This window comes from Myotis nattereri (assembly GCF_964212035.1).
Source record: "Myotis nattereri genome assembly, chromosome: 3".
Lineage (NCBI taxonomy): Eukaryota > Metazoa > Chordata > Mammalia > Chiroptera > Vespertilionidae > Myotis > Myotis nattereri.
In genome coordinates, this window is record NC_138077.1 from 137673543 (window position 1) to 137697984 (window position 24442).

Sequence of the window (24442 nt, forward strand, 5' to 3'; positions counted from 1 at the left end):
AACCTATGATGCTCTGTATGTTACCAATTCTCTGTCAATCAGGTAGCCACGTGCTATGCCAAGTAATCTAGAATCAGAACAGATTTTTGTTTAAATGTGAAAAGCAGGAAATATTAAAGATATTTCTGCCCTAGCTGGTTTGGCTCAGTATATAGAGCTTCGGCCTGTGGACTGAAGGGGACTCGGGTTCAATTCTAGTCAAGGGCACTCGGGTTCAATTCTAGTCAAGGGCACATGCTCGGGTTGCAGGTTCGATGCAAAGTAGGGGGTGTGCAAGAGACAGCCGATCAATGATTCTCTTCCATCATTGATGTTTCTATCTCTCTCTCCCTTTCCCTTTGAAATCAATAAAAATATATTAAAAATAATTTTCTGTGCCATCCCTGTTCAAATTCAGTGCTTTCTAATACTTCTAGCAAATGCATGGACCAAACTGTACTTGGTCAAAGACATAAAGCCAGTGTCTAATTGGTCTCTGCAGCCAGTAGTTCAGCAGAAGGAGGTTCTCAAAAGACTTTTTGAGGATGGCAAGTGACTGACAGTACAGAAAAGACAGCACATGGAAACAAATCACAATGTTTTAGGCCTACATTATCAAGCTACCTGTGCAATTTCTTCTGTTTTCCTCAGCTTCTCTTCCCAAGTCACTGTTAGTTCTTTTATCAGCTTTTCGGACTCTTCAAGCTTCTCTTTCAGTTCAGGGGCCTTCATAGCCTTTAAAATGAAACCAGAGCGATCTGATTTTCTAATTTTTTTCCACCATTATAACAAGACAATCACTTATTGTATTTCTTAAGTGGTTATCAACAGTCTGTTGGAAGCAATAAAGTCACACACTGTCAGGGTGGAGTTTAGACCTTGATTAATCAAATGAAATGTAAGAGGCAAATGACTGCTATTATTTAAAGGAGAAAAAGAAATACTAGTGCTCTGAATTAAATTGATAGAAATCATTACAGAGTAATTTTACCCATCATACTTAAATTTCGCATTTAAAGACTTAAAAGATACTAAAGTTCATCTTCAAAACAGAAAGTAAGAAAAGAGGTTACTTAAGTAGATTTCTTTTTCAATAAGACAGAGATCAAGGCACATCACCAATAAAGGCATTCCAGTTACATTAACCTATCAGGAAAGGTGAAGATTCCTCTCATTTATTTTAAAATTTGAATCAGGCCCTTTAAACTACTTTTCTTATCGGTGGCATAAACTTAGTGTATTTATTATTCACTTGGAAGCCAGACATCTGGTTAAAAAAGCAGTAATTTCCCTCTGAGTTTGTCCAATGAGAATAACTAAGTGGTCTAAATACATATATATGCAGCTTGTAAATCTTGGGAAGCCTTTACTTGAAATAATACACTTCGACATCCTATGATAACATCTATGTTATCATAACTCTATGAACCCTATGAACAAGAGCTTGGAACAGAAGTTGAAGGGGCGATGATCTACCTGGGGGCTAGCTGAGTATGTCTGAGTCTCAGTATTAATAGAGCCTGAGAGGGACATTTGGTGCTGGAGACACACGGGAACATTCTAGGTCAGGGGTGGGCAACCTTTTTGTGAGTGCGTGCCAAAACCAGCAAAATCTCTGACTCAAAATTCTTCTGTGTGCCAACCCTAATTTTTTGAGAACATGTTACGCCTACTTGATATCTCTTAAGGTGTACGTATGTGAAGAACCTTGAAGAAATAATAAAATTCATTCGAGCGACAAAAACACAGCATATGATGATGAAAAATACATTTATTTTTTAATGTATACATGTACACTGATAGTCCGACAGAAAACTTTATGACTCCGTTTGATATTATCAGTGGGACTTTTGCTGCTGCATCACTGATGACAGAGATTTTACATCAGGTTTATATTTCGTGACCTTTAGAGATATGCACGAGCTACTACTTTCATCCGTCAGGCTACTCCTATTACGAGATTTAACAAAATTCATCACTGAGAACAAAGATTCACAAGCGTATGTGGATGAAACCAAAACACTGGTTGGATCTAGGAAGGCAGGGAGAGTTAAGGCAGAGGCATAGAAATTGCTCTTCCCCTCTCTTGTCAATCCATGTCTATGGTCTTTAAAATAACTTGTTATGTAAAATTATTTATTTATCTAAGATGCACCTACACTGAATTTATCTGAAAAATAAAAAAGTTGATATTAAGAAAAAAATTGTAAATGGAAGATTCTGAGAGAGGGTTTCGCGTGCCAGCAAAAGTTACTGGCGTGCCATGTTTGACACACGTGCCAGGGGTTGCCCACCCCTGTTCTAGGGGAACCTGCTGTGGCTCCTCTCTCCTTTGGCTAGGCACTGTGCTACCCACCAGGCCTAGGTGACATGGTCACAGTGAAATGGCAGATTCAGAGGCTAGAGGAAAAAAGTAGAGCATCCACCTTCAACAAATTCCAGACGCATTACACTTTCCTCCCAGGATCAGTACTCTCTTAAAAGGTTATCAGCATTTTGGTTTTTCAGGTGTTTGCTACCCTTCAAGGCATCAACAGAAAAACATTATGCTTGAGGCCCTGATTGATGATTATAACGATGATAATAATAACAGCAACGTGCGTTGAGCACTTATGTGCAAGGCATTGTGCTAAGTGCCTTCCACTATCAGTGTTTTACTAGGGTTAGAAATGAAAAAACTTAATAAAACAGGTTTTTTGAACTATAGAAGCTCACAGTCTGAGAGAAGAGAAAGACATGTAAACAAAAAATTATAATACAACTGCCAGTTAATTAATGGAGTACTCAGATCTCTGGCTTTACTCCTTTTTGTTTGTGTTATCTCCTTTTGATTACTTTGGTGATTAGATAAGCCAGTAGATTAAAAAGTAGTATTTAAACAGTGCCTGGTACACAAATACTCCACCCTGATAAGTCTCCCAACCACCAGAAGAGGGTGGTGTGATGGAATGTGAACTCAGAAGCCTTAGATACACACCCAAATCCAGCAAGTGGACACATGTGACTTAACCTAAGGAACTTGGCTCCCCCTCAGGCACACTACCTATTTCAAAGGGGACAGTGCCTCATCCAGTAACTTGCCTAAAGCAATAGCTATTTGGAAGAGGATGCGATGATTAAAGTCTGGGTAAAGTGGAGGAAAGATGGCAACAATGCACAATGTTGGTTCCTCTCAGGAGCTAATATAAATTTTAAAAATATGTATTTCTGAATTTTCCTAATATTTAATTATCCGTGATCATGCTATCTTCCATGACTTAAGGTGGAGATGACACACAACTAACTTATCTGAAAACTGCAGAGTGCTTTGGGAATACTGTTTACAATATTAATAAAACATCACAATTGGTTCTTAGGATTTCACATTGGAAGAGACCTGTGCTCTCAAGGGCCACTGATTTCCTGCAGCAAACAACTCTCTCTTAATTGTCCGCTTCCTCCACTATAGGTTCCTAGGACAGAAGTCTTGTATTACTCATGTTGTCCTCACAATGCTTAGCACGTAGCAGACGCCAATCAACACTGAGATGTTGAGCCACATGGAGATGACCTAGAATTGCAAGCAAGCATGTCCTTACCACTCAGATATCACAAGGCAGAAACTTCGGAAACAGGGAGCACCAGGCTGAATTTTTATTTTAAAATTATTGTTGACTTAAAATATTATACTAGTCTCAGGTGTACAATACAGTGAGTAGACATTTATATACCTTACCCAGTGTTCACTGCAATACACCTAGTACCCATCTGTCACCATATATAGTTATTACAATATTATTGACAATATTCCTTATAATGTACATTACCTCAGCCTGCGAGAGCTGCTCTCTCAGTTTCTCGACTTCCTCCCGCAGTTCCCGGATGACTTTTGCATTGGGATCCTCATTCACAATGGCATGGTTAACAATCCTTTTGGCTCGATCTGCGTATCGCAATGTGGAGAGGGTCTCTTCATAGTTGTCTGCTGCTGGGCTAATGGTGGCTATCATAGAAGTCTGGCTGTTGCCTCCCAAATTGTCCTGCAAAATTTCAAATAGCATCTTAGGAAATAGCACTTCATGCACAACATGTATGATGAAAGCAGCAAACATGCATGCATGAAACTATGGAAATGGGTTTGTATTTTACAAATAATTTTATGACAAGATGAAATGTGGCCTCTCTATATTCATAACAATGAATAATGTCCATCAAACATTATAATGAAATAAAAGGCAATAGAAATTAGTTTTCATTCTGTGTTCCTAGGAATTGGGATAGCAGTACAATACTGTCAGGTGTTCATTGTACATTTAGCTTTGCACACACGTTTCAGCTGTCACCTCTGACACAGCTCATTTTTAGTTGGTAAAAAACACTGGACGCTGGATTACCTTAAGAAGCCAAGTGAGGACTGAATCTCGATAAGGCACAAATTTGTTTTTACCCTTGCCAGCTGCCTGGTCAGCCAGTGATGAGATAACCAACCCCAAGGTTGTCAGTGATCTGCCAAGAGAATAATTTAAAAATTAGTTTTACAGAATGTTTATTTTGTTTTCAACAATCCTTCTAGGTAATAAGTATAAAATATGCAGAATAAAGCCCTAAAGTTGATACAATCAAGTCTACATTATTTTGTCAAGAAGCTGAGACAAAGAAAAACAAAAAGTAACTCCATTAATTTAAAAGAATGAATTTAGAATTCCTATAAGACTCTCTTCTGGTTATTCACAGGACCCGTAAAACATTCATTTCAGAACCTAGAAATGTACATTTAAAAGATGACACTGGAAAACTTTAATTTACTCCATATATTATGACACAAGAAAAAGCCATTTACTCTCTTTGGGTCTAATTTGGGCCATACTGGCCTCTGAGTTTGTTTCCCAGAATAACCATGTGATTTGCAAAGTCCCCTTCCACTACCTGTTATAAGGTATATGTAACTGTTCATCTGCTTAAACCTGGTAAGTTTACTTCACGTAGTTATTAGATTACAAAAACAAAGATCTACCCATGCAGAGGACAGCTTATGGCTACTCTTCCAACACTGCTACTCAAAGCAGCATTGGCATCACCTGAGAGCTGACTAGAAACAACACTGAAGACTTCCAGGCCTACTGAATCAGGACCAGTTAAAGGGGCCTCCAGGTGACACATATGCACATTACATTTTAAAAAGGCCTCATTGAAGGCTACCCAAAATGATTAATACATTTAGTTGTTTTGGCCTATCTCAAAGTGTGATCCTGGGATCGGCAGCATCAGCATCAGTGGGGACCTGGTTAGAAGTGCATTTTCAGGGCCCTCCCCAGACCAACTGAATCAGAAACATATAGTGGGGACCCAGCACTTTGCACTTCAGCAAGCCCTCCAGGTGATTCTGATGTAGGCTAGAGTTTGAGGACCCCTGGTTTAGGCTACTGAGCTCTCCCTTGTGGCTAATACATGTTCTCTGCACCTGGAGAAAAGAGCACCTAGAACAGTGGTTCTCAACCTTGGCTGCACATTAGAATCACCTGGGATCTTTTTAAAATCCTGATTTCTGGGCCTCGTCCTCTGGAAATTCTGTTTCTTTGTTATGGGGTGGGGCCTCTGGAAATTCTGTTTCTTTGTTATGGGGTGGGGCCACAACATTAGTAACAAAGAAACAGAATTTCCGGAGGATGAGGCCCAGAAATCAGGATTTTAAAAAGATTCCCAGGTGATTCTAATGTGCAGCCAGGTGGAGAACCACTGACCCAGAAACAACAGATTGGTGGTACTGAGGGATGAGGGACACCCTCTGGCGCCACAGTTACATTCCAATTGCTCTTGTAAAAGGAATTCAACAGGATCCCAAATTTAGCAGCCAGAAAAGAGCAGCCTCAGGTCTCCCAGGATTGCAAGGAATATTACATGATATAGCAAAGAGAAAGCGCTTTCAAAATAGTTTAAACAATCAGATATTATTACTTACTATAAAAACAAGGCAGGGTACAAATCAGCCATTGACTAGAGGTTAACAAGTCAAAGACTAGATCGCTTTCTTTGCAATGCCAACAGGTTTGAAAGGAAAAAAGCCTATTCCCCACAAAACATAATTAATTCCCCAAAGGTGACTTACTGAAAAGTCATTGAAATGCAAAGCAAGTGCAAGAGGCAGAAAATGAACAAGAATTTTAATAACTAATAGCCATTACCATAAGTGACATCATAATTGACAGATGTAAAAGTTAAACAAGTCTGATCCAAGAGAAATGAAACATGTCCACACAAAAACTTGTACATGAATTTTCATAACAGCATATTCATAATAACTAACATGTGGAAACAACCCAAATGCCCATCAAATGATGAAAGGATGAGTAAAGTGTGGTATGTCCATACAACAGAGTACTACTGACTATAAAAGAGGAATGATACAAGATACATAAATGAACCTCAGAAAATTATGTTAAGTGAAAGAAACCAAACACAAAGGCCAATATCCTGGGTTGAATAGTCCCCCTCACTCAAATTCATGCCCACTAGAACCTCAGAATGTGACCTTATTTTGAAATAATGGCCCTTGCAGATGAAAGTAGTTAAGATGAGATCATACGGGATAAGGGAGGGTTCTAAACCAAGGATTGGTGTTCTTATGAGAAGGCCATGTGAAACAGACATGGAGAATAGCATGAGAGACAGAGACAGATTGTAGTGATGCATCTACAAGCCAAGGAATGCCAGTGACCACTAGAAGCTGGGAGAGAGGCATAAAATACATTTTCCCTCTCAGCTCCCAGAAGGAACAAACCCTGTCGATCCCTCGATTTTGGATATCTGGCCTCCAGAACGTAAGAAAGTAAATTTTGCAACCCAATTTGTGGTAATCTGTTATTAAAAAAAAACACGATAGGAAAATAATATAGTCACACATTATCCGATTCCACTTATATGAAATATTCAGAACAGGCAAATCTATAGAGACAGAGGTAGTAGCTGCTTAGGGCTAGGGATGGGGCCAATGGGGAATGACTTGGGCATGAGGTTTCTTTTGGGGGTGATTAAAATGTTTTAAAATTAGATTGTGGTAATGGCTGTACAACTCTGAATATAATAAACTATTGAACTGTACACTTTAAATTGGCAAATTATGTGGTATGTGCATTACTTTTCAATGCAGCTTAAATTTTTTTTTAATAATTAAAGAAAAATCCAGCAAGTTCAATCATCCTCCCAAAGCTAACAACTTTAAGAAAAAAAATTGCATGTGATATGTAAGAAATAGAGGAAAGTAAGAATTCAGTACAAGGCAAAAATACATTTCTGCTTTAATATAGGATATAGGGCATTTTCCATATTTTACAACTATTGAAATAAATTTTTTTAGTTGAAAACAATTCTCTGAACTAGCCCAGATTTTTAATACCCCAAATGAAGCAGAAGTTGCTTTAATTCTTACAAACTATAAAGAGCTCAGTGACTGAAAGGTCATCATTAGCAACTTTATGGTTCACAATGGCCCTTTATATGAAAACATGTTTTGAGGTTGTCATGGATTTTTCATCACTGAACTAAATTTTATGTTGTCTTGTGGCAAATACTTATAGTTCCTAATCTGACAGTGTAGAGAGTAAAAAGGGAAAGTTTCTGTCACTACTAAACATAAAACATAAAATCAAATGAGGGATCTGAGAAAAACTCCACTGTACCATGTGCTCTCTGGGAGCCCAGTGCAGCATGTGAGCTCAGGAGCAGGGGTGGAGCTGGATAGGAATTACACAACTCCAGTTACTGCCTGCACTTTGCTCTATAACTTACCTAGTTCGAGAAGTTTCTCATTAGTTGAAACCACACCCTTTTACCTAGTAGTGTGCACACATTCAAAACAAGAACATAACCTAAACCTATTAGGGTCTCCTTGGAACAAACCGAAACGAATTATAGGGTGGGTGGGACTCCAGGATGAGTGAGAGTGAGCAGGTTGTGACAAGGGGTCTACACCCCTACTCCCTACAAGGCCCACCCAAAAGCAATGATCCAGGGGCTCCTGGAATTCTAAAAGCTGTTAAAAGCTTAATGTGGGAAAGGTGAGCAACAGGCTTACATATTTAATGAGAGCTTTATTCCAGGGAACTTCAAAATATAACAGAATCACTCATTATGGAACCTGCTACTATTGTCTGCTCATGCTGGGGGCCAATGGGCAGCTTTTGTGCCTCACAGGTGTCCAGAACAGGGTGGGATTGTTTACCAATTTTCAGGGCTGAAAAAGCTATTCCAGAATTCTAATTCTACCAAAGCACTGCTCTTTCCCTGAACCTACTGGAGGTGGAGACAGCAAGGAAGCTCCTAATCTTTAAATCTCTTAGCACAATTCTTGGCTGGGATGAGAGTAGCATGGGGAGGGGCTGACTTGGAGGTGAAGGAAGAGTTAGGCAAGGAAATAACATATATATATATATATATATATATATATATATATATATATGCCCAATATGCTAAGTGTCCGTTCAGGTAATGATGTCACATAAGAACGTCCGGCTTCCTCCTTCTAGCGACTAGCATCCTTGGAGTTTCTTCAGCCCAGAAACACAACTTGCTTCAGAGTCAGGTGGAAACATTTCACACTGTAACCAAATGTCTGTGAAGCTTTTTCCCATGCCTTATCTCATTTGATCCTCACAGAAGTCCTGGAGTAGGTAGATAGGAGACTCGGTGGAATCCTATTTTCTTTTTGTTAGCCAGAAAACGGAGATTTAGAAAGCTTAGAAACTTGACCTGACTGAAAATAAGTAAGAAATGGTGGACCTTAAAAATAACTTCAGGCTTTCTCACTGTGCAGAATATATTCAAACACTGCTGCAGTTAAATATTTTACCCTTTGTTCTCCCTGCGTGATCTACAATAATAATCTGCTTCGTGTTGATATTTACTGCTGTGTTGCTGACAATTACCTGAAAGAGAAGTTGGGGTGCTTCACTGGGCTGGAAAAAGTTTAGCTAAATCAGAAAGCAGGTCTAATTAAACAAGTTTATTCTATATCTATAAAAGGCTAAGTTGACTCAGGCATGCATGATACATATAAAGCTCTTGCTGGCACCAATTGCACATGTGTGTTTTGATCTGTCATTGTTGATCATGAATTTGGTTGACACTTCTATTATAGAGAAAGGGTGAATAGTGATATTAAAATATTTCTTCTAATTAATTTCCTTTTAATGTGCACAAATTCATGCACCAGGCTACTAGTTTATAAATAGACTAGAGGCCCAGCGTGCAAAACCCCATACCTGCCACACTGCACCATAAGACCAAGACCCGCCGCGCCACGAGACCCATCAATGCACCTCCTGGTGACCGGTCATTTGGTTGTTATGGCGTTATGGCCACTGGCCTTTAATAATATAGATAGCCATGTTTTAAGATTGAAATTCTCAAAAATATACCTATTTATATCAATGGACAATTTGAGATAAAAAAGACAGTAAAACTTGGGCGGATAAAAAACAATAAGAAAGCTACTCTAGTAAATACAATCAATGAGAAAAAAAAGTCATAATTCAACTATTTTTTCTTCTTCTACATGTTCCTCCAACCTACATAGCTTTCTAACCACCAGATTCCTGCCCTTAGGAGTAGATATTATGTGATGAAAGTTATCTGTACTCTTTAGGATGGATTTCAAATATATTATTTTACCTATTTTTCCAAAGATCTTTTTTCTGAGATCATAACTACAGTGTTTATAAATTTCATTAGAGTTAGCTGTATACAGGCATACCTTGGAGATACTGCAAGTTCAGTTCAGTTTATTTGAAATAAAGTGAATTGTAGTATTTTTGCTGCTGGAGGGTCTTGCCTTCAATTTGTAAAAAACCCAACATCTATGAAATATAATAAAGCAAAGTGCAATAAAACAAGGTACACCCATTTCTCCATCTCTTTCTACTTAGATTCTGATCATCTTGAGGCCGTGGTTATTCTATTGCCATAGAAATTCCTTCATCAATTACGGTGCCTGGCTTACAGAAAGCACTCAGTGTTTGTGGAGTAAAACAGAGTCTATAATACACTGAAGAACAGAACACAGACCTCTTTCTAAAAAGGACTAATACAACCATCATTGGTATGCTCTGTGGCTGCTGGCCCAAAATCCCCCCCACCCCTTCTTATTAACAGAACCCTCATTTTATTGGGAAGTATGTGTCAGGCTAAAAACTCTACTTTCCAGAGTGCTTTGTAGCTTGAGGAAGCCATGAAACACAGTTCTGGCCAATGAGATGTAGGGAGACATTACTGGGAGAGGCTTTGAAGGAAGCTATGTACTCTGGATAGAAAAGGTACAAGATTCAGCTGACAGAGCAGGTGGTCCTTACTCCTCCTCCTTCCCCTTCTTGTTTGCAACACTGAATGGTAGAGCCATCTTGAGGTTATGAGGAGAACATGAACACACACTAAGGTTAGCAGAGCTGTATGCCTGACAACATTTCTAAGGTTCTGTTCCAGCTTCTGAATTTCTATTAAGTGAGAAAAATAAATACACCCTTTGGATCTCACTATAGCTGGTTTCTATTGTTTACAGCAGAATGCAGCTCTTGGCTTTTAAAGAATTCCTTGAAAGATGATTAAATTAGTGAATTTGAGTTTAGTACTCCGTAAGAGTGGGTAAGTCCCCACTCTTAAATGTAAAGGAGAAATGGCAAAATACAGGGAAAAGACAGTATCATCACCTGTCAAGAAAGAAAACCCTTATACCTATACCCTACACCTCATTTCCACTCACCACCCTTTTCTGGTGGCTAATGCAAATCATTAAACTCAAATAATGCTCATCTAATAAGTATCACTCCCAGTCTCATTTCCATCACAACTGTTGTGGTGTAATAATAAAGTATATACTAACATTTCCAAAAACAAGTTATTTTGAAAATATGTTCTGGAGATTTTAATATATGTTACACCCAGAATTCTGTCATCAAGTAAGTTCAGGAAATAAGTTAGAGTTATATGGTAGTCAGTACTCAGATCTCCTCAGAGCTTTACCACTGTGAATATCCAAAGGAAGGTTTTACTAGGAGCCTTTCTCAAAATTATTTGTCCAGGCCTCCTCCTCTTCTTCCCAAAGCCACTGGAGGAACCAGTATTTCACAAAAATGCTTTGAGAAACAGAGGTAAAAATGGCACATGCTCCCAAATATATGGGTACTGTACCCCAAGGAGCAGATTTTTGCTCTGTCCTTTATGGGTCTCTCATGTTAAATGTTAAGATGTTTATTCAGATTTTTCCTGCAATGTACAAGTGTAAATATACAAGGATCTCTGACTGCTCTGGAACAATGAACAGAAGCAAGCCATTTTTATTCTCCTTAGGTACAAGTTCAGGCAATACCCATTTAAGTGGGGTTCCCAAGAGGAAATGAACACGAATCCTCCTGGAAAGTCCTCAAGAAGGAGAAAAGGAGGACTGACTCATACTTGTAAGTTACTATATTATTACAAATTATATAACAGAACCCTAGGAGTGTCACATACTCATCTCTCTAGCACAAGTTCACTAGAACCCATTTTTAGAGGTGTTCAGTATACTTTATTATTAACCACAGTAATTGAAATGGAAATGAGGCTGGGAACAATCCTCATTAGATGAACGTTGTTTGTATTTAAGGACTAGCCATTGCTGAGATTAAAATGGAACCAATTTCAATGACATTCCTTGGGGCATTAGAGAGTGTCCATGATCTAAATGAGTTCTCAAGGGAGCTGAAGCAGCCAGATGCCAGTAGAAAGGAAAGGTTTCCTCATTCAACCCTCCACAGACAAGCGGAGCAGCAGACTGGTTTTTCAGATCAGTCCCCTGTGAAGACGGTCTGCAGATGACCTATGACTATCGAACCCTGAACAGGCTGTGGCGGTGAAGTCACAGAAGCCTTAGCTCTGAAAATGAAGGAATCATGCGCTTTAAACCTCTTAAGAGCTTAAGAAGAGATGAAGCTCCTAAATACACAGCCCATTAAGCATACACTAACGTCTGTGATGCCCCTGACAGGACTGCTTAAGAGGATTATTAATGTCCCATCAATAGAATTCCAAATAGGAGGCCGAGAGAAAGCTTAGAAAACATTAGAGATTTCTTTAATTTTAGCACACAACTGGGCACTGATTTTAAGGCTTAAAAAGCCATTTGTGGAATGATCAGGCAGCAGTTTCAATTTATTGTATTATTTTACTTTATTAGTACACACTTATATAGAGCTTGCTATGTGCTGGGCACTGTCATAAGTACTGTGCAATGAGAAACTAATTTAATCCTTTTAATAGCCCCACTTGTAGGGCTGTGTCCTCATCCACATTTTACAGATGAGGCCACTGAGGCACATAAAGGTCATAAGGCTAGTTTATATAACCAAGAAACGACAGTAGCTACTCTAGAAGCCCCCATGACCTTCCAGCTGTACTGTCACCCGTGTTCCCACTGCACCCCGTGCCAAGTGTCTATGGCACTTAATGTACTAATGCTGCCCTTCCAAGGGGGCTCGCACTGGACCTTGAAGTCCCTGGGGCCAGGGTCCCATCTTATTCACTCATCCCCGTATCCTTATGCTCAGTGTTCAAACCATATTTTCCAAACGGATAAAAAAAGTGCAGCTCCATATCGCTTATCTATAACTCTTGGGGCTACATGTGTCTTAAAATTCAGAATATTTTGGATTTTAGAAAGTTCACACACTATACGTGACCACTGGCGGGATCTGGGACAGCAATCCATAGTAAAATACATGAACAATTCTACAGTTAAACTTACGAATAGTAACATTAAGTAAGTAATTAAATAAAGATTAGAAATATAGATAAAGACTAGAGATAGCCGCATGAAAGTTTACCAAGAAGTGTGCTATGAAGAAGAAAAGCACTTTGGGAGTTTTGGAATCACAGGTGAGGGATTGTGAGTCGCAATTTCTAGGAAGGCCTCCAACACAGTTGTGCAGATTGTAGCACCGTCTTACTGTGGAAAAAAGAATGCTCCATTCATTGTTACTACGTACTGAGGACCATGCCGAGAACTTGGAGGACACCTGGTGGAGACCTGGGTCCTTAATGGGCTCTTGGCACATAAGTGCCAACTCAGGGAGATTAGAGAGATGTGCGGACTGAAGAAAATAGCCCTGGACTAAGGCTCAGGAGAAAGGGTTCAGAGGGACTTCCACTCCCTTCTAGCCACTTATTTTGGGGAGAGCACAAGACCAACTTGGCAGACATCCAAAGACTAGGAAAGGTGTCATAAAAAATAGTTCCATGCTTAAATGCTGGGTTATATGGCATTTCTCAACATTATCCAATCAAAAAATCCTCTTTCCTTTCACGTTTTCAAATGAAGTGTCTTCCTGTTGTCCCAAACTATGTGCTCCTCAAGGGCAGTTACCATACTGTAACAAATAATCATAAATGTAGAGGCTTAAGACAACACATTTATCTTATAGTTCTGGTGGCCATAAGTCCAGAATGTGTCTCATTAGGCTAAAATCAAGGTGTCAGCAGGGCTGCACTCCTTCTGGAGACTCTGGGGGAGAATCTGTTTCTTTGCCTTTTCCAGTTTCCATAGGCTGCCCACATTCCTTGGTTCATGGCCCCTTCCTCCATCTCTAAGCAAGCAAAGGCCACTGAAGTCTTTCTCATGCTGCATCAATCTGACTCTGATTCTGGTTCTCCTATCTGCCTCTGTCACTTGTAAGGAGCTTGTGATTATATCAGACCCACCTAGATAATCTCTCCATTTCAAAATATTAATAACTTAAGCACATCTGCAAAATCCCTTTGCCTTGTAAGGTAAGATGTGCCATTTTTGGAATTAGAACCTGACATATTTGGGGAGGGGGGAAGGGAACAGTGAGGCAATATTCTATTTACAACAATATCTAAATTCCTTTGGCGTCCCCAGCATCTACTGTGGTGCCAAACACATAGCAGAGGCTTAAAATGTCTTATTCATATTACTTAAATGTCTCCAACCATCAGTTTCCTCATTTTTAAACAAAGATTTTAAAAAATACCTAGTATGAATCTAACACAAAATAATGCATGTGAGAGTGGCCTGAAAACTATAAAGAAACCTAAATATGATGATTATATCCCACAGACTAGCAGCAGGGGATACACAAATCCATTTGTGAAAGTGCTAGTCTCTCTATATAAAAGGCTAATATGCAAAGTGTCCACTTGGGAGTTCAACCAGTTTGATCACTCGCTATGATGTGTGCTGACCACCAGGGGGTGGCGAGGAACATGGCGGGCGACCAGCTGTGGTGGTGGCAGGGCGCTAAGGGAGCAAGGAAATGAGGAGGTGGGGAGGCGGGGAACCTGATCGCTGGTCAGGCCTAAGGACCTTACCCGTGCACGAATTTTGTGCACCGGGTCTCTAGTATATAATAAGAAACGACAGCAGGATGTTAAGAGAATTCCATTCAACTCAATAAATCATTATGGAAAAGAGCCAGGTGCTGGAGGATCACGATCATGTTATCGTGTGGTCTTGAGGTAATCCAGTTTGGGATACTACATAATTCAGTGTCCAAATCGAAGGAGGCAATGGTAATATCTACTCTGGAACAAAAGTGTTAATCAGAATTTTTTTCAGGCAAACAACACATGGTCACCCCAAGTACAGCACAGTGGTGAGCCTGGGCTCTGCGGCCAGATTGCCTGTACCCAATCCAAGATCCACACTTAGAGCTTTGTGACTCTGGACACATTATGTAACTGCTCTCTGCCTTGGTTTCCTTGTCTGCAAATGGAGTAACAGACCCCTTTCACAATGCTGAAGTGAGGACCAGATGACTTGCAACACAAAACATTCGGGATAATGCCTGGCACGTTGCAAGAGGTCAATAAGAGTTAGTGATCATTATACTTCAAAGCCATATTCTAATTTCCCACAATTCACAGCATAGAATCTTCAGCGTTTCCCCACAATCCCAGGCAGCAAGCAAAGGGCTGGTATGGCTCAGCACCAGTAGACAGGTCTCTAGGACGGCTGACAGTCTCTTCCTTGGTACCTGCTCCCTCACACTCCCGTTTCTGCTTTCCCATCGTGGTTCCTGAGCTCATTTTGGAATGCAGAGCAGTAGTGCCAGCCTGGCTCCTAACATGCGTTGACACAAAACGCAGCAAAATCCTTTGTTATTAGAACGGGAGATTAACTCCTAAAGCAGCAGTCTTTGCAGTGAGTATGCCTATGTTCACTGGAAAGAGGGGATGGTATTTTACTTCTAATTTTAAACTGGTGTATACTAAAATTCTAATCTGCTAACAACATTTTAAAATGCCAGGTGCACAGACATGTTCCCAAATATATTAACTCTTGTCACCTTCTGTCCCAAACAAACCCAAAGTTATATGTTGCAAGACACATATATTACAAGTACAAACTAAACTGCTTTCTGCTGAACTTGGCATAAAGATAATGATTATACTGTTTATATGAATTATAAAAACAATAGCTACAACAATTAATTTTATTCAGTGCATACTATGTGCCAGGCATTGTTCTAAGCACGTTGTGGGCATTTAATCCCAAACAATTCCATGAAGTAGGTGCGGTTATTATCCCCATGTTACAGATGAGAACAATGAAGCACGGAGAGGTGAAATCACTTGCCTATGATACTTAAGATGTAGTAAGTGGTGGAGGCAGGATTAACCTCAGGCAGTCTGGCGTGAGTGCACCCTCTTAAAGACAAACTCCACTCCCTCTCCTGCTGGAAAGCAGGGAGACTTCCTGTTGCACAGCAGGAGCCACCTGGGACACTGCACCCCTGGAAGACAAGTCCTCACTATCTGTGCCTGAGCTGTGCGCTCCGTGAGGATGCCTTCATCTCCTTTGTCTCCATGGCAAACTCCTACACATCTGCCTCCCTCTGCTTCCAGCCTTCCCTGCTCACTGGGCACACTGTAGGTCCTCAAGGCACATAGTGAGATTTCCGTTTGGCAGTTATTCAGTAACTGGTAAGTGTAGTTTTTTTTGAAGTACTGATGTTTAAACAGTATTAGCCTTACGAAGAGATTCAAAGCAGGCTTTCTTTTCAGCATAAGCTCCCTGAGTTAATTTACTACATGATTTTACTTATGGAATTGTGATTTGCACTTACCTAAGTCTACATTACAAACAATGATACACTAAATATCTGTAGAATGTTTGAGCAGGTTGGATAACTTGCTCGTAGCTTGAATAACTTCATGCATCTCAATCGAGGAGGCTGTTGTTTTTCCTCGACGCAGTTTACTAAAGCGGATAGACTCCAAACCGCCTGTGATCAGAGCCGTCTGACCCCCAACACACAGGCCACTGGATGCGATGCTCCAGGGCAGCACAGGCACCTTACTTGTTAATGTTGCTGCCTTCTTTCAGTCGCTCTCCGGCGGCTCCTGTTTTGGACACTCTTTCGCTTCCAGCCAGGTCCACCAAGCTGACCTTACTGACTTTTTCTCCAGAGTTCTGGGTGCAGGGAACAAGAGAGAAACAACACATGTGAACACAGAAACCAAATGATTTCTACATATATGTCAGCACTGTAACAGAGCATCTGAGCAGCCATCCACTACAGCGAGGCTAACGTCTCAAGATCTGAAACGGTCAGTTATCTGGACTAGCAACTTATAGTCAAAATTTAAGTTGGTGCGGTACTGTAGCATTTTGTACGGCAGCTGGGAAGCAATCCAGACTGCACCCAGGAAGCTGGAGATTTTACTTGCCTATGAGGAAATACTAGGGCTCGAGGATTCCTGCGCATTCAGGTCAAACAGCTCTTCTTTTGAGAAAGTGCTCTTTAGGCTAAATGTTGAGGTTTCCTCCTTAATATCCCTTAATGACAGTGAGGTAGACTCAGTTGCTTTTAGGTGAGTTTCAGTATGAAAGAATACATATTAAAAGCTGTCTGGTGAAATCATGATGCTCTTCAGAGAGTTCACACAAGAAATTCAATTAAAAAAAGTTATATATAGGTTGTCCTCAAAAATGTATACAACACATTTAAATACATATAAAGTTTGTTTATTAAAATACATTTCATTTTCAAAATTGAGCTATCAGTTGTTAAAGTGTGTATACATTTTTGGGGGACACCCTGTATTAAGAAAGACCTAATAAATTAAATGATTTAAGCAAGGTACGTAGAAGAACCAGCACAAACTTTTCAGCTGCTAAACCCAACCACGAAACACATCACCCATGCAGATACTTTAAGATCTTTTACTGCCAGCAAAGGGTCTGCCCAGTCCCTCACCCCAGACTGCAAGTCATAAAGTGTCTGTGTGACTATGATGTTGAACACGGCGTGCGAGCGGCTACTTTCTTCATTCATGTTGGTAGCAGCTACTGTCCGAGACTTATTTCCCTCAGACATCAGTGACTCAATATCCTAAAGGCAAAGCACAAGGAAAACATTATAAGCAAAAACATACAACCACAGTCCTGCCCACCAGGTGTATGTATTAATTATGCTCCTCTGACGCATTCGCCACCACCCTTTCATACCCCCCTCCCCCCGCCCCCTTCACCGAGCATGGTTCAGCTTCCTCCTCCCTCGGTGCTTCCTAGTATATGAAATGTTCCCCCTTCTTTCTTACCCACAACTGTCTTCTTTCTCTGTTAATTACCAATTCTTTCCCTTACAAGTTACTAGGGAACAAAAGAGCTAATATTTATTGAGCACTCCAGATGTGCAATAATGGTGATTACTTTATTCGAACTCTTTGGGCTTAACAACTCTAGCTATTTACGCTCACTTATTTGCCTCTATCCTCTAACACTATGGTTCTCCAGGGAATTTTCCTTATTTACCTTTGTACACCTGTCTTACAACACTTAGAACCTATGGATTCTTATGCAATGTTTGATGAATGAACCTTATAAAGAAAGTATTCACAAGACACTGAAGTTCACAGAGCGATCACTCCAACAAGTCGAGTACCCATCTGAAAAATGTCTTCATTTAAATGGCTAGAGAGTTACCTCACGGATTAATTTTAGTCATGCTGAGTGAAGACAGGATAGGCACAACACAGAGATAGCAAGACTAAGTTTAGGGGTGTATTCGCTCATTCATTCATTGGCTTTCTTCAGCAACAGGTAGCAGTTTGTGTTATGAGATTTCCAAAGCAATGACAATAAAAACAAAGGTACAACATCAAGTCAGGATGTAAGAAGGCATAAAAATCAAGAAGTAGGAAAATGGAGACAGGGCTGATTCCAAAAAATAGAAGAAACAGAAGAGTGAAAAGTAATGGAAACTAAGGCAGGGGACCCTATCAAAGAGAAAAGGTTGAGTTAAATACCAGATACTCTTTAACATTTGAGGAGTGTGATGAAAGGACCTTTTTTTCTGTTTGGGGTGTGTTGATACTGGGTCTTGGAGACCATGAATGATATGAATATGCTATAAAGCTTTCACATAAAAATAAATTCAATATTACTCACATACTTCAATTTACTGTCAGTTATTTAATGACATTTTAAAACAAAAACACTTACCTCAAAACTAGTGACAGCCAGTTGGGATAAACCATCTACATATGGCCCCAAAACTTTATGCTCTCGAACTTTAAGAGACTGTCTACTCCTTCAAGAGAAAGAAAAAAGGAATGAATGAATCAGACAAAACTCGGAGGCTCTTCTTTCTTTTTAAGTATTCATAAACCAAGACGGCAGTTTCAAAATAATTTTTTTAATAATAAAAAAATGTCCTAAAAGCTACTTTATTTAGATCAGCAAGATAGCATTCTTTTCCAGAAATGTTTTTTATACTCTGACTTCTATTTAAAGTAACTCACTATTTTAAAATTTCTATCTCCTCTTCCAAACTAAACAGCCAGCACACAGAATGCTAGGTTAGGCCAACTTGCTTTAGTAGATGAACTTCACAGGAGGGAAAAAAAGAAGACAAAGCGAAGAACATTCCAGAACTGAATTTAACAACTCAAGGCTATTTTATAAATAAGCACATTCTCAGTAAATAATATCTTAATATTTGGACCACACAGTAAACAATATTGAAGTGTTTTGTTTTGTTTTTAATTTACTCTTCCAAGTCTGTATTGATTTATGCTGCTTCGATGCTGACATTTTCATACAGAAAGTGATATTATAGCACAGCAGCTGCTTGCAGTTACTGATATTTATTCTGCCTTTAGAATTGTCTCTGCTGGTGAAGATTTTATGGCTCTTTTAAATTTTAAATGGCAAACATGGTTTGGGACCCATTTGAACAGTGTATCAAATTGAGATGAAAAGCAAAGCGTTACACATTATGACTATATTGTATATGTCAGTCACCTTTTTCATGGCATCAGATATTAATCACCTTTCAAATCAAGAGTCAGTGCTTGGCATCACTCAAGTGTGGAAAAAAGGACCTAAGAACCACTGATGCTTCCCAAGGCCTTCTAAGAACATTTTAGATTTCCCACTTAATCTTACAACCCTATAAAATAGGTGTTACTAACTTTAATGATGGCAAATTCAATGTGACAGTGAGTAATTCTTCTATACTCTAAACAAGGGCAGACCAAATGCACATATTTACAAGGGTGACTTTGATGCACACAGACCCAGGACTCAGCTCACTCAGCTTGCACAACCAGAGAATCTTTAATGCTACTCATGAGCAAGAAAAAGTCAATTTAGCACAATATCAAGTGCCTGTGATGGCGTCTGACATCTGGAATTTGTGAACACTGCTGCTGGGAATGTGAACTGGTACAATCATTTTGGAAAACAGTCCCACAGTACCAAATAAAGTTAAAGATTCAGTATCTTTACCTTTGACCTACAATTCCACCCCTAGATGTATTCCTTAGAAACGCATGCATTTGTACACCAGGAGAACTGTACAAGAATGCTCAGAGCAGCACTGCAGTGGTAAAAAGTGACAACTACACAAATGACAGGAGATGGGATAAATAAATTATGGTATAATCATACAATGGAATACTAAAGAGTAGAAAAAGGTAATGCCTTATTACTCAATATATCAGAATGAACGAATCATTGAGTAGGTCACCAAAGGACACGTTAACTATGATGTCACTTACACACAGTTAAGAATTATGCAAAAGTATGCATTAACTTTAAATAAGAGGAAGATAAGAAGGGGTAGAGAATAGAATGGAATCCAAGAGGAACATATTGGAGGCTTCAAAAATATTGGTCATGCTCTATTTATTAAAGAACATGTAGGATAGTCTTTGGTTTTATTATTCTTTATATCTTACATGTGTTATAAATGTTCTTCCACATGCATTAAATAGTTCACAAACATTTCCTATGACTGGGTTACTCCTTACTACCCATAATTTTGATCTTATACCTTCGATTATAACCTTAATTATACAGCTGCTAAAAGCACTTAAAATATTTTTAATAACAAGAGAAAGTGTTCATTATGTTACACAGAAAATTCAGAATATTGAACTATATTTAGAGAATGACTTCAACACACACACACACACAATAAATTTGAAATACAGGATCAAAATGCACCAAAGTATTAACAGTGGTTATTTTTGAGTGAGATTATAGGTCATTTTTATTTCTTCTTACATATTGCCCATTTTCTAAATTTTATATATAAATATATATTCCTTAAATCAGTAAAAAACGTTTAATTAAAAAAAGTTAATGGCCCTCTCCTTCTATGAATCAAACTCATTTTGTTTTTATCACCTAGTTTTTTAAAAATACAGATGCATGGGTTTTTCCCTATGTCTACTGAATCCCAGCCCATGTGGGTGGGGCTCAGGCAGTGTATCTTTAAAAGCCCTCCCCCTGATTTCCATGCACAGCCTGCGAAGAGAATGACTTGCCTGGGCTGGGTGATTTCAATCCTTCAACTACTTTATCTCCAATTTAGAGGTGCTGCTTCCCAACGCACATGGAAGGACCAATGTGTCTTTTTTTTTAAATCCTCACCTGAGGACATTTTCATTGATTTTTAGAGAGAGAAAGGAGGGAGGTGGGGGGGGGGGGAAGGGAGAGGGAGAGGGGGAGAGGGGGAGAGGGGGAGAGGGGGAGAGAGAGAGAGAGAGAGAGAGAGAGAGAGAGAGAGAAAGAGAGAGAGAGAGATCCATCTGTTGCCTCCCATACGTGCCCTGACCAGGATCGAACCTGTAACCTAGCTATGTGCGCTGACCAGGAATTGATCCCCTGACCTTCTGGTGTACAGGATGATACTCCAACCAATTGAGACACACCAGCCAGGGCCAATGTGATATTTTAACTCAATTTTTATGAATAAACCATGGTGGCCAAAATAATACAAATAGCAAAAACATCTTTTTGAAATGGCATATATAAGCAACATTATACATGAATATGGTATAAACCAGTGGTCGCCAACTGGTGGTCCATGAGGTCTGAAAGGCTGGCGACTGCTGGTATAAACTATGTATACTGGGCATACCAACTGGCTTGGAGAGCTGATGATTCCTCAGTAAATGAATGGAAACCAGAGTAGTGACCAAGGCTCAAATAAATATTCACTTGAAGCTTTAGCTTTAGGATCATTTAAAATTATTACCTCTAGTACAAGCTTAATTTCACCCACTAACTTACCCTTTGGGGTCCAAAAGATCTCGAACTTTCTCATTATAAATTTCCATATAGGATACTTCCACTTTAAAGGTCTGTGACTCATTTTGCTCCAGAGAGATCCTTTTAAATAAAGCACAGCAGAGCCTTGGGATGAGGCCCAGCTGCTCAGCATTGCCCATCATAGAGAAGGATTTTCCTGAGCCTGGAGAAGAGAAAGCAGAAAGAAAGGAGCATAAACAAGGAAGCAAAATGTAATGATTCCACCACATAAGTCTTCTACATATATCATCCAAGGTCATAGTGGAAGAGGCACACTTGGCCCCCAGGGCCAACCCTCAAATAATACGGTTACTATTCTTTCTTTTTTTTAAAAAAAGTTCTTTATTGTTGAAAGTATTACGACAATACTTCCCCATTGACCCCTTCCACCCTGCTCCCCAGACCAAGGCTACTCTTCTTTCTATTACACTCATGGCTTCTAGTTTCATTCTCTTGTGAGATCCAGAGGGCACCTCATCTACAGGTGGAAAACACAAATATAACCATTGTAAGCAGCAACTATATAGTATCAAGTAACATTAACAATATTTACCCCAAACTATTTTGTTTGTGAAAGTGCTTTGATATATATTCTCTTATCTGAGTCTCCTAGTTGTCCTGCAATGTGACCAGAGGCAGTATTGTTATGATTGATGGATTTATTCTAACTTTATAGTTGAAATCATGGTGGCTCAGAGAATTAATGGCTGAGACACTAGTACGTTTTTGTTTTACTTGTTTCAACCAACTGTGCCACGAGCCTAGGTGTAGTAATCCATCATCATTCTGTATCCCAGTGACAGTCCTCTGTATAGGACAGCCGTGGGCAAACTACGGCCCGTTTGAAATGAATAAAACTAAAAAAAAAAAAAAAAAAAAAAAAAAAAAGACCGTACCCTTTTATGTAATGATGTTTACTTTGAATTTATATTAGTTCACACAAACACTCCATCCATGCTTTTGTTCCAGCCCTCCGGTCCAGTTTAAGAACCCATTGTGGCCCTCGAGTCAAAAAGTTTGCCCACCCCTGGTACAGGATGATGCCAAGAGTTTTTAAAAATAGTTTTTACTATAAGATTTGTACTGAGAAAATGGTAATTATTTTTCTAGTTCAAATACAGGTTAAAGCTATAATTTAGGAAAATTAATAGTTTGAAACTAGGTTTGCTCATTAATACTAAAATTACTCAATTACCAAAACTGTTGAGTCATCAAAAAGAGGGTTCCCTTTGATCACCTAATTCCTAATTCAGTTAAACCACAAAGGCAGAAGCATTTTTTCTGTTGCTTCCCAAAGTGTTTTCTACTTCTATGTTTTAAGAAATGCACATGTAATATCACTGACTGTAAATAAAAGCAAGAACTTACCTGTCTGTCCATATGCAAAAATACAAGCGTTATACCCCTGAAAGGCTTTTTCAAGAATTCCTTCCCCAAGGCACTTGAAAACCACCTCTTGACCTACAAAAGAAAGAAAAAAAAAAAGATGTTTCTTGACATATTTGTATTAATAACTGAGTCTCAGTTAACAGCATTCTCTACCTTCAAAACGATGTTAAAAGTGAATTATTGTGTGCCTACTATGTGTAGGACCAAGTTACTAGCTTAACGCATGCAATTTTATTTATTCTTCTTAACTATAGCTCAGTACTTGGATCGATTTATGATTCTACCTACTGCTTCCTTCTAAGGCAGTGGTTCTCAACCTTGGCTGCACATTAGAATCACCTGGGAATCTCTTTAAAATCCTGATTTCTAGGCCTCATCCTCCGGAAATTCTGTTTCTTTGTTACTAATGTTGTGGCCTCACCCCATAACAAAGGAACAGAATTTCCGGAGGATGAGGCCCAGAAATCAGGATTTTAAAAAGATTCCCATGTGATTCTAATGTGCAGCCAAGGTTGAGAACCACTGTAATCTAAGGCATTTCTCTTCTAAGCATTAAAGTTTCCTTCCCATTGTTAGTAGGCCATATGGAAGCATCCTTTAAATTTGGTTTCATTTCTTCTCATGAGTTAGCATTAAAATGTCATGAAACATGAATTCTCTTATTTCCTCATCTGGATTCTGAGTTGGATTCTTATGATGAGGAACCATGCCATACACATTTTGGTATATGCGTGTACCTCTGCACGTAGCATGGGGATAAGTACCTGCCACGTGCTTCGAAGCCGTTTATTGCTGGTGGAGGTAATGAGTTGAGCACAGACACCTCTCACCTGTGTTCTCACGGGGGGTTCAGGGACAAGCTCTCTGTGGTGAGCCCATCTATAGCTTACTGCAGCTCTTGGGGGAGTTGTCATTTAGTATACTAGTAAATATTACGATAGCATCCGTAGCATACAGCTGAAAAGTCTGAAAATCTTTTTAAACGCTTAAGGTTTCTTTTACTACTCTTTGAAATTGGTGACATTCATTCCACCATGATTAAGAGAATGAAAATGGTGTTCTCCTTCTGCCATGCTCTTACAGTCCTCAGAACATCCACTATTACAGCCTTTGCAGAAACTACTGGTTTAAGTACCACTTGCCTCCAATGGCATGATACCCCCTGACTGTGTCAGAGACTATAATCTGTTTATCTTTGTAATCCTGGTGCCTAGTACAAAATTTTTAATTAGTATTTATTGAAAAAATGAGCCCATTTAACCTTTTTATCCTACATGACAATTTCTTTTACATTTAGAAATAATGCAACATAATAAAAGCTTTTGGGCCCTAGCCAGTTTGGCTCAGAGGATAGAGCTTTGGACTGCAGACTGAAGGGTCCTGGGTTCGATTCCAGTCAAGGGCACATACCTCGGTTGCAGGCTCCTCCCTGGCCAGGCCGTGGTCAGGGCACATGCGGGAGGCAACCAATCAATATGTCTCTCTCACACTGATGTTTCTCTCTGTCTT

At 39.4% G+C, this 24442-nt stretch overlaps 1 protein-coding gene across 1 annotated transcript in view; it reads right to left on the bottom strand.

The window, feature by feature from the left end:
• The window catches only part of KIF13A (kinesin family member 13A), a 209267-nt gene that overhangs the window by 57067 nt on the left and 127758 nt on the right, over positions 1 to 24442 (bottom strand). Inside the window, exons 3-10 of the mRNA XM_081087734.1 lie at positions 22913 to 23005; positions 21527 to 21707; positions 18449 to 18536; positions 17202 to 17336; positions 16302 to 16414; positions 4353 to 4464; positions 3786 to 3998; positions 604 to 714 (exon numbers count right to left, since the gene is read on the bottom strand). Of these exons, the coding sequence (XP_080943860.1) occupies positions 604 to 714; positions 3786 to 3998; positions 4353 to 4464; positions 16302 to 16414; positions 17202 to 17336; positions 18449 to 18536; positions 21527 to 21707; positions 22913 to 23005 (1046 nt within the window). The remainder of the gene's footprint in view (positions 1 to 603; positions 715 to 3785; positions 3999 to 4352; positions 4465 to 16301; positions 16415 to 17201; positions 17337 to 18448; positions 18537 to 21526; positions 21708 to 22912; positions 23006 to 24442) is intronic.